This window comes from Caretta caretta, chromosome 26 (assembly GCF_965140235.1).
Source record: "Caretta caretta isolate rCarCar2 chromosome 26, rCarCar1.hap1, whole genome shotgun sequence".
Lineage (NCBI taxonomy): Eukaryota > Metazoa > Chordata > Testudines > Cheloniidae > Caretta > Caretta caretta.
The window spans coordinates 1655347-1675313 of record NC_134231.1 but is presented as its reverse complement, the minus strand read 5'-3'; the positions used below and the strand labels follow the sequence as shown (position 1 = coordinate 1675313).

Sequence of the window (19967 nt, the reverse complement as noted above, 5' to 3'; positions counted from 1 at the left end):
TCATGTGGTGGGGATGGGGCCAAGGGGGGCTCAGGTTTGGGGCAGAGGACTGGGGTGCGGGGGATGTGGGGAGGGCTCCGGGGTGGGGCCAGGGATGAGGGGCTCAGGGCTGGGGCAGAGGGTTGGGGTGCGGGCTCTGGCTGGGGGTGAGATCTCTGGGGTGCCCAGGGGCTATGGCAGGGAGAGAGGACTCCCCCTGGCTCTCTCTCCCCACAGCAGCACCTGGGCTGGGGGGGAAAGATGCCCGGGGCTGGGTTGGGGCCAGGGGAGGGGTGTCTCTCCCTGGCTGTGGCTGGCGGGGAGAGGTGCAGCAGGTCCGTGCTGGGATCGGCAGGGAGAGGCGCCTCTCCCCGCCGCAGCCCTGAGCCCCTGCGCGGGGCTCAATAGGCAGCTCCGTGCAGCGTAGAGGGAACCTAGGTCTCACCTCTGCAGCTGCCGTAAATCTACTGAACGCCATTAATTAGTACATTGGCACCACACTTACACTTGACAGTCTCAGCGGTGGGGTGATCGGGGCTCAGCTAATGGGTCCTTTCAGGTCACCACTGATCTGAATGGCAGAGCAGTTGGAGGAAGCCTGCCTGGTGAATGTGCGGCCAGTGCTGGCAGCTCCCACGCCAACAATCCTCCCAGACCAAAGCGACCCGTCGCTGATTTCTCATATGCTCTCCCCCTTCAGCCCTGCTGCTAAGATGAAGGACTCCTTTCATCAGTATTTAAATGACAGTCGCTCAGCTGTGACCTCGTGTAAACTGCAGGGTACCCCAGTCCCCGGCACCTACCGGGAAAATCGGAGACTTTTGTTCCCCGTTACCCACAGATAACAGCATCACCGTAGCAACAGCTGGGCTGGCATCTGGGTTGCACCAGCACCTGCATGTGGGTGGGGTTGGGCAGAGGATCGGATGCAGTGTTCAGTATCCCTCCGGAGCTCAGAAATCCTGAGTCAGGCCCCCACAATCCTGAGATTTAGAGAATAATAATAATTAATAAAATCATGGGGTTTGTTTGGTTACCTCCTGCTGTTGGAGCCATCAGGAGTCATGTTTTCAGGTTTCTCTCTGCAACCAGGAAGGCTAGAAACTTACTTTATTTTTTAAAGGAAGGTTGACATTCTCTTGTTCTCCCTGTGAATTCAGGCACTGGGGCTGTTAGGAAAACTCCTACTCTCAGGAGGCTCCTGAGAGCTGGCAACACTGACATCTCAGATAAGGAAGTGGGGAAAGGACCTTCTCAGGATTTTGTGGAACAACAGCACACATGTTACGGCCTCTTGGCCATGCTCCCATCTACAGAGAGCTTCACGTTGTGTGCTTGGAGCTCTCCAGGGTAAGGGGCAACTCATCATTTTAGGGCCAGGGAAATGTCAATGTACCTGACTGGTTACTGGGCCAGTTCGGTGCACTGGAGTAGCCCCTTCCAGTTCCTGACCAAGAGTGCTGTGGTAAAAGCAATCTCTGAGCCCAACCATTTGCCCAGGAACACGCTGGGCTCCTGACGGGCAAGCGAGGGAAGAGGCCAGCCACCCCACGGTGTCTGCCCTCATCTGGAGGGGCCAGCTCTGGTGTGAGAGAGGAATTCCCTCCAGCCTTGGCCTCTGCACCCAGACCACCCGCAAAAGGGCCGTGCAATGCTGCCAGCAGCATTTCATGAGCCGCTGATGTTTTTGTTTTGTCCTCACTAGAGCTGAACTTCTGCGAAAAGTGCAGAGCAAATCCAGGGAAACCTGGCGTAGGTGAACAGCCTCTGGCTGAAGAGCCGTGAGCGTAGGGCTGCCATGTGAACTGTGTCTGTTCATCCTTGGCACGGAGAGGCCTTAGGCAATACGCTCACACGCTGGCATCGGCCTCTGATCGGAGACTGGACACATTGTGGAAATGGGGCCATTCACTGAGGATAAAGCCGCTGTCTGTGTGGGCAGCCTCCGTGCAGAGCCTGGCTGCCCAGAGAGGAGGAAACATCTGAGCCCAGGAACAGGGATTTCATTAGCAAGGCTCTGTCTCTGGGGTGCGCTACTACTATTGAGGCAAAACATCTTCCTGGAGAGCCAGGCTGTCGGGGGGTGAAGATGGAGCTGATGCTGGTGTAGCACAGCGAGACAAGCTCTTTGCACCATCGAAATCCTACTTAGGTCCTCAGCATAGGGTTTAAGTGGCGCATGGCCCTTCTATACAGGAACGAGCTTCACCCGTAGTGAACTGCCCCCAGGATGTTCTGGAGTTCACCCCAGCTCTGTGCACACCCTGGTTACGCCTACACAGTGAACGGAAGCCTGCGGCAGCAAATCTCAGGGCTTGCGCTGCGGCACGAAACGTAAATGGGGGGATGTTTGGACTCTGAATCCTGGAGACGGGGTGAGCTTCAGTGCCCCAGCCACCACATCTACACAGCTGGTTTTAGTGCTCCTACGCAAGCCCCACAAACCTGAGTCTGTCATCCCAGGTTCTGGGACTCATTGCCGCGGGCTGTGGAGATGTACCCACCCCAATCTCCCTGCTCTGCTTTGGCACATTTTCCAGGGCAGAGCAGAGCCTTTTCAGTTGTCTAAACTGGTAATTTTCTGAACCGGATTCCTAAGAGTTAACTTTGATCGCATAACTTCTTGTGCAGGAGAAGTTCCTAAAGTTCACTGACCCAAACCATGGGCTCTGGGGTTGTTCAGCCTTCGTGCAGAAAACCAGGAGGTTTATACAGTTGTTTATTGGTAATGAAGTGTATTCTATAAAGTGGAGTTTCTGCAATTGCCAGTTTGGCATTAATCACAGCTGGAGAAAATTCAGTACAATGGAACCAATTAACTGAAGGCTGCAAAGTAACAGAATTGTTAAAATGAAATCTTTCTCAGTCAGCTGAACAGCTGAAGGAGAAAAAGGAAAATCTGATGACAAGTACAAATGATGGCCATGGACCACTGGCCATGCGTTCACCAGAAACTAATCCACTGACGACTTACAGTGCATCTCCTGAAAAAGATCAAAACAAGAGGTACACCTTCCTAGAGATGGCACACTGGGACCAAAATACATATTCCAGACACGCTGCTTTCTCCAACCCAGGGCATCTCAGGTTAAACTATGACAAACACTGGTCATGCTGGGTCAGGTTTTAGACTTGCATTTCCAGCTGCCTTCCCGGAGGAAGAAGACTGCAGCAATCAGTTGCTGAAGGAAATAATGTCCTGTGGCCTGACCCTTATCCATGAGTAGCCTTATTCATTCACACAGCCCCACTGAGCACAGCAGAGTCGCTGCTTCAATGAGGGCTACTCTTGGCCGTACAGGTTTGCAGAGCTGGGTCCATAGGCTGCAAATGTAGCAAAGTGGTGGGTGCATTACAGACTGCACGGTGAGATACCTGCTCCTGGCTAGGGAGCAGGGGCCGCTGAAGAAATGATATCATGATGATGATTATTTTACTGTCCTGCACAGAGTGTTCATAGGCTGCCAGCTGCAGAAGGATTTGAGGAATGCAAAGCTCTGGGGCCTGATTCTTGAGTGTGGTGCTGCTGGAGGGAACTGGCCATTGGGCTGGTGTGTCTGGGAGGATCACCCCAGCGTAAGGAAGGGGGTTCCCCTGGGTGTGTTGAGTCTCTGGAGAAGCTCTTACGCCATCACTATCTGTGAACAAAGGGAGTGTGAGCACGGCTTTCCTCAGATGCCAGAAAATATCATCATGCCACTATATCAGTCCATGGTACGCCCTCCCCTGGAATACTGCCTGCAGTTCTGGTCTGCAGACCCATCTCAGAAAAAAACATATTAGAGCTGGAAAAGGTACAGAGAAGGGCAACAAAAATGTTTAGGGGATGGAACAGCTTCCGTATGAGGAGAGATTAAAAAGACTGGGACTTTTCAGCTTAGAAAAGAGGCAACTCAGGTGGGATATGGTAGAGGTCCATAAAATTAGAGATGGTTTGGAGAAAGAGAAGAAGGAAGTGTTGTTTACCCTTTCACCTAACACAAGAACCAGGGGTCACCCAATGAAATGATTAGGCAGCAGGTTTAAACCAAACACAAGGAAATATTTCTTCACCCAGCACACAGTCAACCTGTGGAAGTTGTTGCCAGGGGATGCTGTGAAGGTCAAAAGTATAACTTGGTTCAAAAAAGAATTAGATACATTCCTGGAGGATAGGTCCATCAATGGCAATAAGCCAAGAAGGTCAGGAACACAACCTCATGCTCTGGGTGTCCCTAAACCTCTGACTGTGAGAAGCTGGGACTGGACAACAGGAGATAGCTCACCTGATAATTGCCCTGTTCTGTTCATTCCCTCTGAAGCATCTGGCACCTGCCACTGCCGGAAGACAGGACACTGGGCTAGATGGACCATTGGTCTGACCCAGTATAGCCATTCTTTATGTCATTTTTGGCGACTGTCAGCCTGCATAATAACCCTGAGACCACTTTAACACATGCCAGGGGACCCATCTGGGGTGGGAGCAATGTAAGTATGAGTGTTATGCCACCTTTACATGCAGTCCCCCAGTACCCGTTGTCTGTGCTGTGTGCTCCTTGGCAGCAGCTGGGGCTTTGGCCCCTGTTTGTAACAGGCTTTATTTCGTGTTTGTAAAATTCAGCGATGGATTTGCTCCCCCAGCAATCCATGAGCCTTAACCTGGAGCCTTGCCCACAGCCCAGGGTCCAACTGAGGGTCATATTTGGGGTCAGGAAGGAATTTTCCTCCAGGTCAGATTGGCAGAGACCCTGGGAGTTTTTCGCCTTCCTCTGCAGCATGGAGCGTGAGGCACTTGCAGGTTTAAACTGTGTAAATGGTGGATTCTCTGTAACTTGACATCTTTAAATAATAATTTGAGGTATTCAGTTACTCAGCCAGAGGTTATGGGTCTACTACAGGAGTGGGTGGACAAGGTTGTGTGGCCTGCTATGTGCTCGAGGTCAGACTAGATGATCATGAATGGTCCCTTCTGATCTTAGGGTCTAGGAGTCTTTGAGCAGCCACCAGGGGAGAGAAAAGACCCCATTCTCCATGCTCCGTTCCTGCTTCTCTGTGTCGTGCAATGTTAAACTGTACTGTACTGTTCAACCACTAGGTGGTGCTGTGTGTAAAATACCTTGTTCACGCTCACCTCAGTTTAAAAGAGGTGGACAAACTGGAGAGAGTCCAGAGGACAGCAACAAAAATAAGAAGTTTAGAAAACGTGACCCGTGAAGAAGGGTTGAAAGAACTGACCACGTGTAGTCCAGAGCAGAGAAAGTTGGGGGAGGGGAGGGGGTATGAAAAAGTTATCAAGAGGATGGTGTTCACTCCATGTTCATTGCGGGTAGGACAAGAAATAACTGGCCCGGTTTGCAGCAAAGGAGATTTAGGTCAGATATTAGGAATATCTTTCTAAGGCTAAGGATAATTAAGCGCTGGAACAGGTTACCGAGGGAGGCGGTGGAATCCCCGTCACTGGAGGTTTTTAGGAACAGGTTGGAGAGACACCTGTCAGGGATGGTCTAGGGTTACTGGGTCCTGCCTCAGCGCCGGGATGGCCTCTGGAGGTCCCTTCCAGCCCTACGTTTCTATGATTCTATGACAACAGAGAGACTTTTCCTGTTAGAAAAGCCAGGGCAAGGTACGAATTTAGAGATGATTTCCGAGCCTTTTGGTACGTGCAGCTGCTGTCACAGAACAAGGGATTCATGCTCTGCATTGTACACTCTCCACTTCCTTCCCGAAAGCAGCTAGAATGGAGTCTGCACAAACGCTGCAACCTCAGTCATCAACAGGGACATGGTTTTTGCTGGAACAGTAAGAGGCTGGATGATCCTTCAAGCAAAAGGTTGGCAGGTGTGTTGAGAGGCGAAAGACAGGCTTGTGTCCCTGAGCAGGTTAATAAGGCAACTAGTGACATTTCAGGGGAGACTGACTGGCTGGCAAGGAGACATTGAGCCTTTTCACCTCCGAATTACTGGTCCCAATCCAAATTCATCACAGTCTGAATGCTGTTCAGCAGCCAGTCGGTGGATGCACTCCTGCTCCATCACCCAGCTACCATCGTAACCACTGGAGAGATCAGACTGGACCATCATCTGTTCATGCCTGCAAATCTGTGCATGAAGAACTGGAACTAAGTAATCCGGCTGTTGGCAGCCTTAGCAGAGGGGCTGGTGGCTGAATGGGCCATGGAGACCATTTCCCTCTTGCCTTCAGAGACAGGATCCTTCTAGTTTAGGGTGGAGCAGTGTGAATGAAGCTGCTTTGCTGATGCCCATGCGGCACCTGTGCCAAGCCCTCAAGACAGATTTGCTCTCCAAGGCATTCGGGCTGTCGCCTTTCTCACTTGCAAAATACAAAAGGGAAAAATGCATTTTGTTCATTTAGTTGGAGCAGTGATGTTGTGTTGGGTTTTTAAATAGAACCCACTGTAGAACGAGGGGAGCAAGCTGAGGCTGGGAAGAGGGCTGAAAGGGGCTTCCTCCTGCAAGTACTGCCGTCCGTCCAGAAGTAGAAACTCAAAAGCACTTGAAAGCCAGGCAGGAGCACAAAATGCAGGACACACTCTAAAATACCCTCCCTCTGGAGCCACTGATCTGCACAGGCATCTTGGAACATGCTCCAAATGTAGGGATTCATTTGCGATTCAGGAACGCTGCTTCTGGAGCATGTCCTGACGGGAGTCACGGCTGCCCCTTTGGAGACTGGTGTTAACTGGTGTTGAGCACTTTAAAGAAAGGTCTCAGGAAGGGATAAGGCAGAGCCAGCAAAGTCTGGTTAAAGTACGCAATAACAGTCTGCAAGCTGCATGCACTGACGGTCAGTTTAGACTGACCTTTAAAACCGAACAGGTCGGTCCGTGAAATATTTATGCTTTTCTGCCTCCCTCAAAGCGGACACCCAAGGATAGCCTTGCAGACAGCGCTGTAGTCATAGTGACACTGGAATTCCATTTTCAGTGACCCGATTGACAGGGCACCTTGGGGGGATGGGGCGCAGGGTTTGTAATGTGGAAGGGACAATAAGAGAGGAGTTCTAACAGTAGATGGCGAAGCGAAGTGCCACGTGAGGAGGCTGTGAACAGAGAGAGCCAGGGAGCTGAGCTTTAAACAGGTGGATATTAAACCTCCGCAGAGCTTTGCTGCCGGGTGGAAACAGCCTCTGGTTTTTATACCTTCATTCAAAAGTAATAACCAAGCTAGCCAGGAGAGTCATTGGTTTGCGGGACCCAGCAGGGCGCAGGAACGGCTGAATCAGAGTGACTGTGATCCGAATCTTCTGCCCTGCCTTGCCTGGGGCTCGGCACGTCGCCGAAGCCCACAGGAAACTTCACGGCAGAAGGCTCAGGTACAGTGTGAGGACAGGGCTGACCTCTGCTCTCAGGGCCCGCCTACGCTGGCAGAGTGACAACACCGACAGGACAGCGCCGCTCAGAGAGCGCCAAAGGAAAACTGCGGTTGTGTGCGCACACTGACAGCTCCTTGCACAGCAGAGTGTTCACGCTCGAGGCACGTGCAGTGCTATTTGGAGCGGTGCACTCTGGGCAGCTATCCCACAGAGCACCTCTTTCTCTTTTGCCGCGAAGACTTGTGGGAAGGTGGAGGGGGTTGCGGGGCATCCTGGGTCCAGTCCCAAAGCCCCGTGGTGCGTTGCTTCGCATCCCAGCAACCCCGGTGCTTCCGTCCGTGTTTGGCACCATCTTTCAACGGTTTGCGTACCGGGCGCCCTGCCTCCTCGGGCTGCAGGAATGGATCCCGCACTGCTGACCAGGATGCTGCTCGCTCTGACCAACGCATCACGAGTGGCAGTGGAGTTATTCCTTCAACTCCAAAGGCAAGAGGAGTCTGACGTTGATCTCGCCATGCGTAGTAGCTATGACACAACAGTCCTGAAGATCTTCCCTTCAGAAAATAGCCAGGGACAAACTCTGGAGGGTAGGGCACCATAAGACCTTGGCTGGTGTGATGCGGGAGGTAAGGACGGCTCGGTGTGCGCCTATGAAGTGGGGAGCTCCAGATAGAGGCACTGAGTGAGCCCGGGTGCAGACTTGGGCTGCGTAATCCTAGGCTATGCATCACCACACTCTTTCTAATGCTGCCATGTATTTGTACAGCCCCTAGCACCCTAAGGCCCTAGTCCAGTAGCATACTGCATTACAGTGAATAAAAATCACTGGTGCTGCTCGATGGGTAGGCCAGGCACAGGATGCAAACTGCCTGCGTCCCCTCGGATCTCGTTGTGGGCTCAGTGGCTTGTGGAAGACACCTTTGAAACCGGCAAATACTCTCTTCTCTTTGCTCCAGTGGATCACACCTGCTGATGGTGCTGAGCAACATTCAGCAGTTGGTGATGCTGAAGGTGCATGTCAAAATCCAGTTTCCTTCTAGCTGTGTGCTCCTTCACTTGGGTGTTGCTCTGTGTACGCCAGCATTATTGACAGGCTGGGGTTGGTTTGGGTTGTTTTCTTAATTGTCTATCATAAATAAATGGCAAGTGGATGCTGACTCTGCTCGTAAACCATCCCTGGTATCTTCACGCCCTCAGGCACTGCATGTACAAAGCTTGTCTCCCTGCCTGATGTCTCTTACAGTGCCTCTGAAGTGTTACAGTTTGGTTTCACCACCCTCATCCCTGCCGGCTTCCTCTCCTGTGGTGACGGGAGGCTCCTTTCTTGGCAGTACTGATTGTGCAGCCTTCACAATAGAAGGATGCTGTTAATTTCCTCCTCCTGATTGGCTCACGTGTCTCTGATCCCCGTCCAACAAGTGGAGGTTTATAGAAATTTGCTGAGCCACATACTTCCTCTTTGCAGCAGAGATGGACTTGTGTTCCTACTGCCGACAGCCCGGCCATCTTTACTTCTTCATTGTTCGCATTGTCATCTTTCTCAGCAGAGCCACTGGCAAAATCCGAGTTGCCATGTGCTATTTGTAAATGCAGCAATGCAGTCGCGCTAGCTAGGTCCTTGGGTAAACAGTGATGCAGGGGAGGCAGTGTTCAGATTATAGTGTGCAGCACTACAAGGCTATTAATGCAACATCATCACATCTCTCAAAATCAGCTTCTGTAAAGATCTTCCCCAAAACTCAGCATGTACTCTGCAGCCCAGAAGTGCACACACCACAGGGGAAACCAACTGATTTCTATTCCGATCACAACTAGCCAGCAGGGAGGATGGTAGTGGCATTAAAGCCTGGTGCTGAGAGTCAGGGTGCTTAGGTTCTATTCTTGAATCTGCCACTGATTTCCTGTGTGACCTTGAACAAGTCACTTAACTCCTCTGGTATGTCAACACTCGAGGGAGCATGCAGAGAACAGAAACTGCACCCTGAGCTAGCAAGGCTATAAATAGCTGTGTAGATGGTGAGCCACAGCTTAGGCGAGCCGAGCACCCTGCACACCTGACCCCGCAGGGTATATACCCTGCACGGCTCTCTACACATCCAAGCAGCACCTCCCACATCGGCACTGCAGTTATTAGCAGTGCAATGTCCTCCTGCCTCAGCTTTCACTGTGGCCCGTAGCCAGATAATTACACTGTCCTACATCACAGGAGTGTTGGGAGGGTAAATTTATTCAGGCTCAAGCAGTGTAGCCCAGTGAACAGGGCACAGGACTGCGAGTCAGGAGACCTGGTTCTATTTCTGGCCTTGCTGCATGACTTTGAACAAGTTCCTTCACCTCTGTTCCCCCTCCCATCCTTTGCTTGTCTTGTATATTTAGAGTGTAAACTCTTCAGGGCAGGGACTGTCTTTTACTCTATGTTCACAGAGTGCCTAGCACAATGGGGCCGCTTTGGGGATGTTATTTGACAGTTCTCCACGGTGGGGTTTCCAGCACCTTCCTTTGAACATCTGATGCTGGCCAATGTTAGAAACAGTCACTACTGGACAGACCACTGGTCTGATCTGGTATCGTGATTCCTGTGCTCATGTGAAAGCATTCCTAACGATTGCAATTAGTTGCTAATTTACAGAATAGTTGCACACTGTCTGTGATTGTGGCCTGTCACATGCACACTGTGCAGAATTGTTCAAGGCCAGTATTACTTCTGTGCATTGCACTGAGCTGAGTTTCGCAGCTTTTGTTCCAATTGTCATCCCTTTGCCCAGAATTCAGAGTAACAGCCGTGTTAGTCTGTATTCGCAAAAAGAAAAGGAGTACTTGCGGCACCTTAGAGACTAACCAATTTATTTGAGCATAAGCTTTCGTGAGCTACAGCTCACTTCGTCGGATTACACTTTCCACAGTATGCATCCGATGAAGTGAGCTGTAGCTCACGAAAGCTCATGCTCAAATAAATTGGTTAGTCGCTAAGGTGCCACAAGTACTCCTTTTCTTTTTGCCCAGAATGTTTCTGGAAGTGGCAGGGGAAGAAGGTGGATAAGTCAACTCTGAAACACAAACCTTTTCCCTCCAAGGTAATGCAAAGATTTCAGCCGGGAGCTTGGATCTTCATCTGCAAACATTCTGCTCTGGAAGGCTGAGATTGTCCAAGCAGCAATTGGCTCAAAGCTGATAACGCCAGCGTTTGTAACAAACCTGCTGCCAAATTCCTGTGCATTCCACCCAGGCACTTTGTGCATCCGGGAGGTGTCGGAAACCTGGTCCTCCTCTCGCTGATGTGTGGGAAGTAATGAACTCAGGACAGTCTGTCCAAGCTCTGATGACTCTTAGAGCCTGATCCCACTTTATGGGAAGATTCCCAAGGGACTGCTTTGGAGGCATTTGTTTATGGAGAGTTATCACCTGACTAGTGTTTACTGACTGAGCTTATTTTTGCAGGGAATTTGGTCACATCACAAGGTGAGGCTGAGAGCTCTTTAAAAACACCTTTCTTTAATAAATAAATGGTTTGCCCTGGGAAGGCTCCTCCAGGGAGGGTTTAGAAGCCTCAAATATCAACCCAAGCTAATGGAGCCAGAATTTCCCGGGAAAGTGTCTCGGGCAGGGGTTTGCCCCAGTTACTGTTCAGATACCACTGCCCAGCTCCCTGCTCTACCCACGTGCTGGTGACCCTTTAGGGTGGAGGGGGGAGTGTCTGCTTTCTGAAGAGGTGGCACAATGCATGCTCGTGGTTTGGATAGTAAGACCACCAGGCTGTTCTTTCCCTCTGGGCACAGTGCAGAACCCCAGAAATAGCCCGTGGCCAATATACCCTCTTCTCTTTGTTTGGCCAACAAGTGCAGGGCTGGGGCTGTGCTCAGGCATATGGCTGAGGGTCAGCACCCCGTGTAATCTTGCAAGCCCAGAGACAGCTGCCAGGCTGACCTCGCCCCTACTGCTATTCCCAATGACTAGGCATGTACAAAGGGGGAGACAGTATCTGTCTGGTGGCTGGCAAGAGGGTGGGGGGATGAATTGTGCTCTTTAGATATCAGACACCTTCACCTCTTTTAAGTGGGCCACCCTAACACTCCTGTGCAGCAGAACCGTGTTTTCTTTGGCATGTCCGAGGGACGCAGAGCCTGCTGAGGATCTGTAGTTGTTATGCTGCCCAGAGGTGGTTAAAATGCCAATCGCGTCTCAAAAAACCAGTGAGGTCCCACATTGGAGCAGCACATGCAGTCACAGTGGCTGTACCAGGCCCAGAGGTCTGTGCTGCCTCTGGGGTGGGAAACCTCATGTCCTGCAGAAGGTGGGGGGTGGGGACTCCTGTCTGGGAGAGTGGCCTCCATAAAGCCAGGTGTGCTGTTTGCCCACAGTGTCTACAGGTCTGGGTAGAGGAGGAAGCTCCCTTGCCCACAAGTGCTCTGTGTTGGCGATTAGTGGCAGGGCTCTCTGGGCTCATCAGGTTCCTCCTGCTGCATCATGGCAGGATACAGACAGTGCCCGGGGCTGAGTCACCTGACCCACACTGGTGTAAACGAGGTGTACTTCAGCGGAGTTAGACTGGTGCGAGTGAGAGGAGAATCCCGCTCCGTGGGACCAATCCTCCTCTGCCTTTGGGCACTCATTCTACACCATTGCAACATGGGTGTCAAATGCTATCAGAGCGGAACTGCAAAGCTGCAAACATGCCGCATGGTGAAAAGAGAACCGGGAAGCCCAGCTGCTGCCCCCACCCGTCAGAAATGCAGAGGATCTGATGGTTAACAAGTCAGCCACCTCGCTTCAGAAACGCCTGCTCGACAAGACGGCGAGAGAAACCCCAGCAAAAGCAGAAGGGAAAGCGAGGAGCAGGGGGCGGGAATGAAAGTTCATCTCAACAACAGCATGAAAAAATACAAGGCAGCTCTATCGTCTGCAGCATCTTTCCTCAAACTGCGTCTGACCCCCTGGGTGCCGAGATAAATAGAGCCACTGTGAGAGGAGCCTGAGATTCCTCGACGTGCCCTGGGGGGGCTCTGAGTGCAGCTACCATGTACCTGGAAGAGCTGGGATCCTAAGGAGATCTGCGCTGTAGGGAGCCGGAGGGAGGATAAATAGTGACAGAATCAAAGGCAGTGATTACTCACTCCCAGAGCGGATGCTCTGTTGCCATGGCATGGGGGGGTGGGAAATTACTTTGAATTCTCCTCTCCCCTTGGTGTTTTTAACTTCGCAAGCCTGAAGTCTGCTTGCTTCACCCCGCAAATTGGTCACAACCAGTCTCCAAGCAGCAGGGGAAATACGCTTCCCGGGCGACAAGGATGGGGGGCGCAGAGCCAGGCATCCTCCCTGCCAGCCAGAGTAGTACGGTCCGAGGGGGAGGCTCTTTGGAGAATGTGCAGTCTGCTATCTGGCAGCCAGCTGATTCCAGCAGTCAGGGGGCTCAGATGGAGCGAAGACGGCTGAGGTGGTGGAGCAGGTTCTGCTGACAAGGGTTTGTGCAGCGCCTTGGAAATCTGGGACAAATCGCTCCTTTCCGTTGCCATTGTTCGGAAATGCAAGTCAGCGCAGCTGTTTAAGTCTCGGCGACAGGGGCGTGCAGCATCTGGAAGCGTCTCTGCAGGCAGCCTGCCCCAGAGGAAGCTGCCGAGAGCGGGGATCCGATGGTTCACTTTTAACCACATCCGTGCCTCAGCTAGAAATATTTACAGGCATTTGTCACCGTTTCCCTCCATTTTGAAAAGAATCCCCTGGCAGCCGGAGCTGGGAAAGCTGTTCTCATGGCGTTTAGCCCCTGGCAGATCCTCTCCCCAGTCCAGTGGGCCAAGTGGACGTGGTCTGCTGTGCGAGGGGGGGGTGCTGGTGACGGTGAGGATGGCGGGGCAGATCAAGAAATAGAGGAGGACGACTCGCAGGCAGAGACCAAATCATTGAGTTTCAGGCAAGTATGCAGCATCCCTGCTTTGCGAGGACTCGGCCTTTGAACTTGTCACAGTCCCGTTAATCTCCAGTCCCCGCTGACTCGCACGTGTAATGGCATTCATAGCATGATGCGTCCTTCCAGGGACAACATGCTCTGCTGTGGCTGGGTGAAGTCCCATGTACTGCATCTGCCCTGCTTGTCAGCTTCTCCCTTAAGAGCTTGTTGGCTGTTCAGTGCATTGAATGTTCAGCATTTGCATCTGCCTTTGCTAATTCTGCCCTTCCCTTCGGCTCCCTAGACACAGTGTGTAGCGTTAGCATTATTAATTCCCAGCATCCTGGGACCTGCGCTCCTTTTCGGAAATGTTCAGCTTCGTGGATTTCGGGCACCGTTAGTCCCACGGAGATGCAGCAATGGTAGGGGAAGGGAGTTGTGGCAGAGCAGTCCTGCAGGCCCCGGCAGCTGCTCTGACATGGCGCTCTCTCGTCTCAGTGCAAATGCTAGCAGACATGAAACACGCAGGTAAAGGCTTATTTTCTGAACTTCCCAACATCCAGCTGGAGCTTTAGAGGAAGGGACTCCAGTCGGAGGTGCCATGTCCCAGGGGTCACTGACCCATGCTGAGATAGCTGGTGTGTGTTTTCACGTAAAAACAATCTGTGCAAAAGGGACCAAAGTGTAATGGTGCTATGTGACTAATCTCTGATAGATGGGCATCTGGGGGAGGGAGGCTGGAAGGGAAGTTTCAAGGGGAATTGACTGTAACATGGTTTCACCTCCTCTACCTTTTCCATTCGTTAGCATGGTGTGCTGGGAATGAATCACTCCCAGCCATGGGATGTCATCTGCGGATCGGTTGATTTGCTGGTCGCCTGGGAGCTGGAATCCAGTCTGGTTGGATATTTAGGGAACGTCTGTGAAGCACTTCAGAGCTAGCCTTGAAAGTGGTAATTCTTCATTCTTTTCCCCTCCTTGGCAGCTCGGATTCTGAAGGCAATTTTGAGACCCCTGAAGCAGAAACCCCGATCCGGTCACCTGTAAAGGAGATCTGTGACCCATCGCTGGGATTGGATGTGGCCGAGGCCAGGACCCAAGGTAAAGAGATGGCATGCATCTTTTCTGGTCTCATTTTATTTTGCTTTGGATGCAGAAAACAGGGTGGGGCTGGGGAGGGGAAGTTGTTTTCTTGAATAATGCTTGCCAGGTGTTTGCAGTTCCTGGGCAGGATAGTTTAAATGCAGATGCTCAGGGCTATGCACCTGCTGCAAAGGGCCATTTTAAGTTGAGTGAAATGTTGATTTATTGGACAGTTTTGAGGGGCCAAGGGTTGCACTGACATGTGACTGAGTCAGTTCGATTCCCCAGCTTGCGCCCTCGCGGTGCGCAGTTATAATCAGGCTGTTTTGCAATAGTTGGTCACACCCACCCGCTACCCCCGGAGCAGCGATAAAGAACCAGCAGGAATGTGGCAATATGGCAAAGATGTCTAGAGAGCCGGTTTTGTGAGTTACCCCGAGGGGCTGAGGCTTTTTCCCGCGGCCCAGTGGAGACCACAGCATGCAGCCAGAAGCTGCTCGGGTATGCTCGAGCAAAGGGTATTTTCGACTCTTCTTTTTCGAAGCGCCCTCCCTGACTTCTTCCTGAAAACCCTGCCGGGGTAAATATGTCTCTTGTTGGCTCGGGGAGTCACTTGACAGTCAGCTGATTGATGGGTGCCGTAGAGCAGGCAGGCCCTTTGTGATGGCACAACTCTGCCCACTTTCACAGTAGCTGATGCGATGTTTCATCCCTCAACCGTTCCTCATTACTGTCTGAAGCTGAGATTTTGTTGCCTGGGTAAAGGGGATTTTATAATGTCAGTGGCACAGTGTGGAGATGAACAGGAGTTGACCTCTGGACATCTGGGACTGATTGATTAAGTGGATTTGGGTGTGTCAATTTAATTGCTCTTGGGCATGTGTCCAGGTAACAGAACCACAGCTGGACAATCTGACATGATAGCCTGTGCATTGTAAGCCCAGATCTAGAAAACCAGGTGATGGCTGAGGTGTACTGGCAGAGCTGGGGTGGGGCTTGGGGAATTCGCACTGAAACAGAAGGGGCACCTACCGGCCCGCATGGAAGGGCATTGGCAGAGCTCTACAAGGAACCTCACGCTGTGCGGATGGTACTGCATATAAATTGTGTGCAGAAATAGTCAGAATCCACTGCTCTGACAGAAAACCGTAGGTTGAATATACTGCAAAAGAGTAACAGCCATGTTAGTTCTGAATGCCAGGAATCCTATCTGAATTTACCTCTGTTAAAATGCTGGCCCTAGAAGGGGTTGAAATGTGCATACCTCTCCTGCATGCACTAACAGTTTTTCATAGTTCTTCCCAGTATGGTCGCTGTTAAAATTTTAGAAACTTAAAATCTCTGATCCTCGTTGTTAAAGAAACAGCCAGTGAGAGCTGCAGAGAACCAAGGGCTTCATTGCCCAGTCAGGTTCTCGTGTCTCTATGGCTGCGGTCAACCAGGATCCCATGATGCAGTTAGTGATACCATATATCTCATTCCAGTCATCTGCTCTCTCCCACACACTCCCTCCCTGCACAATGCTGAGTGCTAGCCAGCCCTGTTAGCCCTTCACACTCCCGGATTGAGTTTCTAAGTGGAAATCAGGGTTAATGCCCCTAGGGTTAGTGCCCAGACTGGGTGCTGTTGTCAGTTCCTGTGTCTACATCTACTTCTTGTTGCAGTGTGGTGGCTTTGTAAAGAATGTGGAAGGCTATCGATGAAAAGGATTCTGTGGGACCTCCCCCCGCACCCTACTCATCCATCCAATCTGCAGGGCAGGTGATTGAATCATGTCAGAGCATGGTGACTTGTAGACCTCCAAGGCCATATGCAGGAGGGTAGGAAAAGCCCAGTGCAGTGTCTCTGGGTGAGAGGGGAGCTGGGGACACAGCGTACATTGGGACTAGCCACTCTCACTGGGCACATAGTGCTGGCTTGGTGACCTGATCTAGTCTCTGCCCTTCTTCACCCAACAGGGACTCATTGCCCTGGTGTTTCGCTCACAGGCGTTTGCTGATTGCTCAGTCTGTTTATGCTGGGTTTGTAATTTACCTCCCTCGAGTTGCAGCTGATTACCTCTGTTCCATTAGGTTGTTGTTTCAGCCAGTGGGGCGCTGAGACTGGTGGAAACATTCTTGGCTATAAGAACAGGAGGACTTGTGACACCTTAGAGACTAACAAATTTAATCATGAGCTACAGCTCACTTCAGAGCTCAAGAGTTGGAGCTGCTCCTTACTGTGATGTGCCCTGTACTCCAGCCCACCATCGGACCACAGTACCAGGTGAATGCAGTCAGCGCTGGGATCTGCTGCCAGGCCTTTTCAGTAGAGGGACCATCCATCGTTAGTGAACCTGGTCTCCTGTTGTTGCTGGGGCAGAGACCCTAGTGCTAGTCCAGCTAGACCGGCAGCAGGTGCTGTTTGTTTGCCTCAGCGGAGAGGTTCGGGCAGGGAGGCCACTCTTACTGCCAAGGGCTAGCAGGGCAATCCTTTGCTTTTTAGAAAAGCCAAAGGTTACTCCGTTTGTAGGCTGATGTTCTGGGGCGTAGAGGGTGGGATTTCTCAGGAGATTTTCCTTGCCGGGTATCTGATCATCTCTACAAAGACTCTGGCTCAAGGAAGCACATGGCACAAGTCTCCAGGGAGACACTTCAACATGTTAAATATCTCCGAGAACTGCATTTTGCCCCTGATTTTCCTGGGAAGAACTATTCCTGAAAACTACTGCCTAGGCCAAAACTCAGTGCGCAAATGAACGGGCTCCTCATGGTATCCCAGACAAAGGTTGCAGTGTTCCTGGGCCCTACTGCAGGGCATGGGGCTAGGGCTGCTGAGAAGGCAGGGTAACCAGCTGCACTGTCTAGGACGTGTTGCGTTTATGCTCTCATTCCCTAACAGCTGAATGTCAGGGGCGAGCGACATACCGGTGCTGCTGCTGGTAAACAGGAGCGGTTTTGACACTGGCAGCTAGAGCCAGCTCCTCATGGGTGGCACATAGACCAAGGTCTTGTTGGAAGGTCACCTTGCAAGGAAGGCTCCTGGCAAGCTTGTCCCTTTCTTTATCTTCAGTGTCCGTGACAGTTTCACACTGGCAGATCACATCAGCAGGGCAGGGTGCTGGGGAACCGATTCAGGACGAATGTAGTCTCCGCTGAGTTCAGCTGCTGCCCGCTGTGTCTGCCTCGGGCTCTAGATGAAATAGATCCATTAGAAAGCACAAACCCAACTCCAGCCACATGGGCTCGGGTCTCTGGAACTCTTGGCCAGGGAGCAATTCGGAACTGCTGATGGAGTGAGGCAGGTACAGATACGCGGCAGTGGAAGCAGTCACTGTCTGTCTCCGGACAAGCTCTTAGTATCACATTGAACATTTTTCAGAGTAGCAGCCGTGTTAGTCTGTATTCACAAAAAAGAACAGGAGGACTTGTGGCACCTGAGAGACTAACCAATTTATTTGAGCATAAGCTTTCGTGAGCTACGGCTCACTTCATCGAATGCAACATTGAACATTGCAGCTGAAAAATAGCCTGTGTTTGCAAGAGGCTTCATCCATTGCCCTCCAGCAAAGTTTCTGTGACATACTTGGCTCTTGAAACGATGGAGTGAGGCCTCTCATGATGCATGTACTATGCTCAGACGACTTCCTGGGATATAAGACTACTGGATCTTTGGCTAATGCAGACATTAAACCCTCCTCATAACAATGCATCTTGGTTCCCTGGGAGGCTGGGAGGGAAGTGTACTTAGCACAGTCTGCATGCGAGTGGCCTGGCGCTCAAGAGCTGTGGTAGCTGTCATCGATACAATAATCAGGAATCAGTCCAGTTTAATGATTGCTTATCAGTGTTTAAACAACAGAGGTATCGGGGATAGCAAGATCAGGGTGCCCAGAGTGTTTGGGAAATGGCTGCTGTCCATAAAAGCTGCATGCACAGACATGCCACGGCCGTTCCCAGTACTGAGATGCGTTAGTGGGAATAGAAACTCATTTATCCACATAAAATTGTGATATCATCAGTATGTAGAAATAAAATTAGGTTATGAAACCTGTAAGGACAAAAGCACTGAACGGGGGAGGCCTGTTGCACAGACAGTCGAACTAGGATAGATACATTGCACCCTGCATGTTCACAGTCAGAGATACAGAACGTCCCACTCACTTTCAGGCCAGGCCACTGTGCTCATTCTCTCTTCCCGCACAAAATCTTTTCTTAACTCTTTTTCTTTATCATCCAGGACTAGAGAGACCCTAATTCTGCCCTATTCTCTCTAAAGACACCTCCTCCCTCTCTGCTAGAGAGTTATTTTTCACAAGGAATTAAGCAGAAGGACTAAAAACAGATCCTGGATTGTAGCAGCTCTAACCAGCATTTACTTCTGTTACCCGTGATTCAAGCTCATGTTATACTGTATATTAACAGCATTATCACTGGTTGGTTTGTAAAGCACCATTCACAAGTATCCTAATGCTTAACAGCAAAATAGACTTAAAACAGACCAGTGTCTGTTAAACAACAGTGAAAAAACAGCAGAGAAAAGTCTAGCTTTAAAAGTATGAGCTGAGTCTGCAGTCCAAATATCCTGTGCTCGCTCTGTGTCTGAGACCAGCCAAAGAAGAGGGACATGTGTGATACATGGAGCACACAAAGAATGAGTCAAATGTAAAGGCTATAGATAGTAAAGGGTTGTTCTGCTAGGCACTTGGCATGCAGGGCTGTGGGGAATCATTGCTGGTTCATTTGGCTGGAATGTGTAGAATAAAAAGGGAACAAGGTCTTTGCAGCGTGTTGCTGCTGCCAGTTTTTATGGACTCATTTGGACAGGGCAGAGGATAGGATGTTCGGGCTGTGCTTGGGTTAGTCAGTAGGTGTATTTCATTCCCTAGACCAGCGGGTACTAGTGTTATTATATGTGTGTATAAGGTGGCCACCACTGCAGTGCCCTCTGTGTACATTCTGTTCAAGAGAGTATAAAACAGGGAACCTGCTCACCAGTTCCCTCCTGCAAACCAATTACCCTGACAGGACCACTGCCGCGGCCTTGCTAGGCATGTACACAGCATTCATCACCCCCACAGCCAATCCTTTACATCAGTGTCTCCCAACGGCCGGTCCATGGACTGGCACCAGTCTCTCTGACACCGTTTAGGAAGGCAGCAAGCGGGTCCCTGGTATCAAAAAGGTGGGGAAACCCTGCTTTACAAAACGCTTTACAGTTTGATATCACCTTCCATCGTGGGGGCCTCAGAGTGCTTTGCCAAACCCCAATGCATTAAGCCTCACCGTCTGAGTGATCGTGGGTGCTGGAACTAGGGGTGCTGGGGGTGTGGTAGCACCCCCTGGCTTGAAGTGGTTTCCATCATATACAGGGTTTACAGTTTGGTTCAATGGCCCACTATACAAACTGTTCCAGCCCTTATGCCCCTGAGCTAGGGGAGTATCGGGGCTGCGTTTTGCAGATGGTAAAGCTGAGGCTCCGAGAGTGGAAATGAATTGCCGGAGGTCACGGAGGAAGTCAATGGCAGAGCTGGAGATAAACCGCAGGGGCCCAGTTCTCCACTGCCCAGCACCTTGTGCAGTGATTTGCACCAGTGCAGTGGGGGTATGGAATGGTCTCAAGTCAGAATGGCAGCATTCTGCAACCAGTTTCCAAGGTGCAGGGCAGTGGAGAGTCCGGCCCCACATCTCCTGGATTTCAGCTCCATGCCTCAATCCCAAAACTAGCCTTTCTC

At 51.1% G+C, this 19967-nt stretch overlaps 1 protein-coding gene across 8 annotated transcripts in view; it reads left to right on the top strand.

Annotated features, from left to right (window-relative positions):
• TACC1 (transforming acidic coiled-coil containing protein 1) overlaps positions 1 to 19967 on the top strand; it is a 79320-nt gene that overhangs the window by 21634 nt on the left and 37719 nt on the right. For 2 of the 8 annotated variants that reach the window (XM_075123505.1, XM_075123504.1), the window contains exons 1-2: positions 12567 to 13195; positions 14157 to 14272. In XM_075123505.1, the coding sequence (XP_074979606.1) occupies positions 13035 to 13195; positions 14157 to 14272 (277 nt within the window). In that variant the 5' untranslated portion in view covers positions 12567 to 13034. Of the gene's footprint in view, positions 1 to 12566; positions 13196 to 14156; positions 14273 to 19967 lie in introns of those variants that run through there. The other 6 variants (XM_048829295.2, XM_048829293.2, XM_048829298.2 and 3 more) reach the window with 3 other exon arrangements.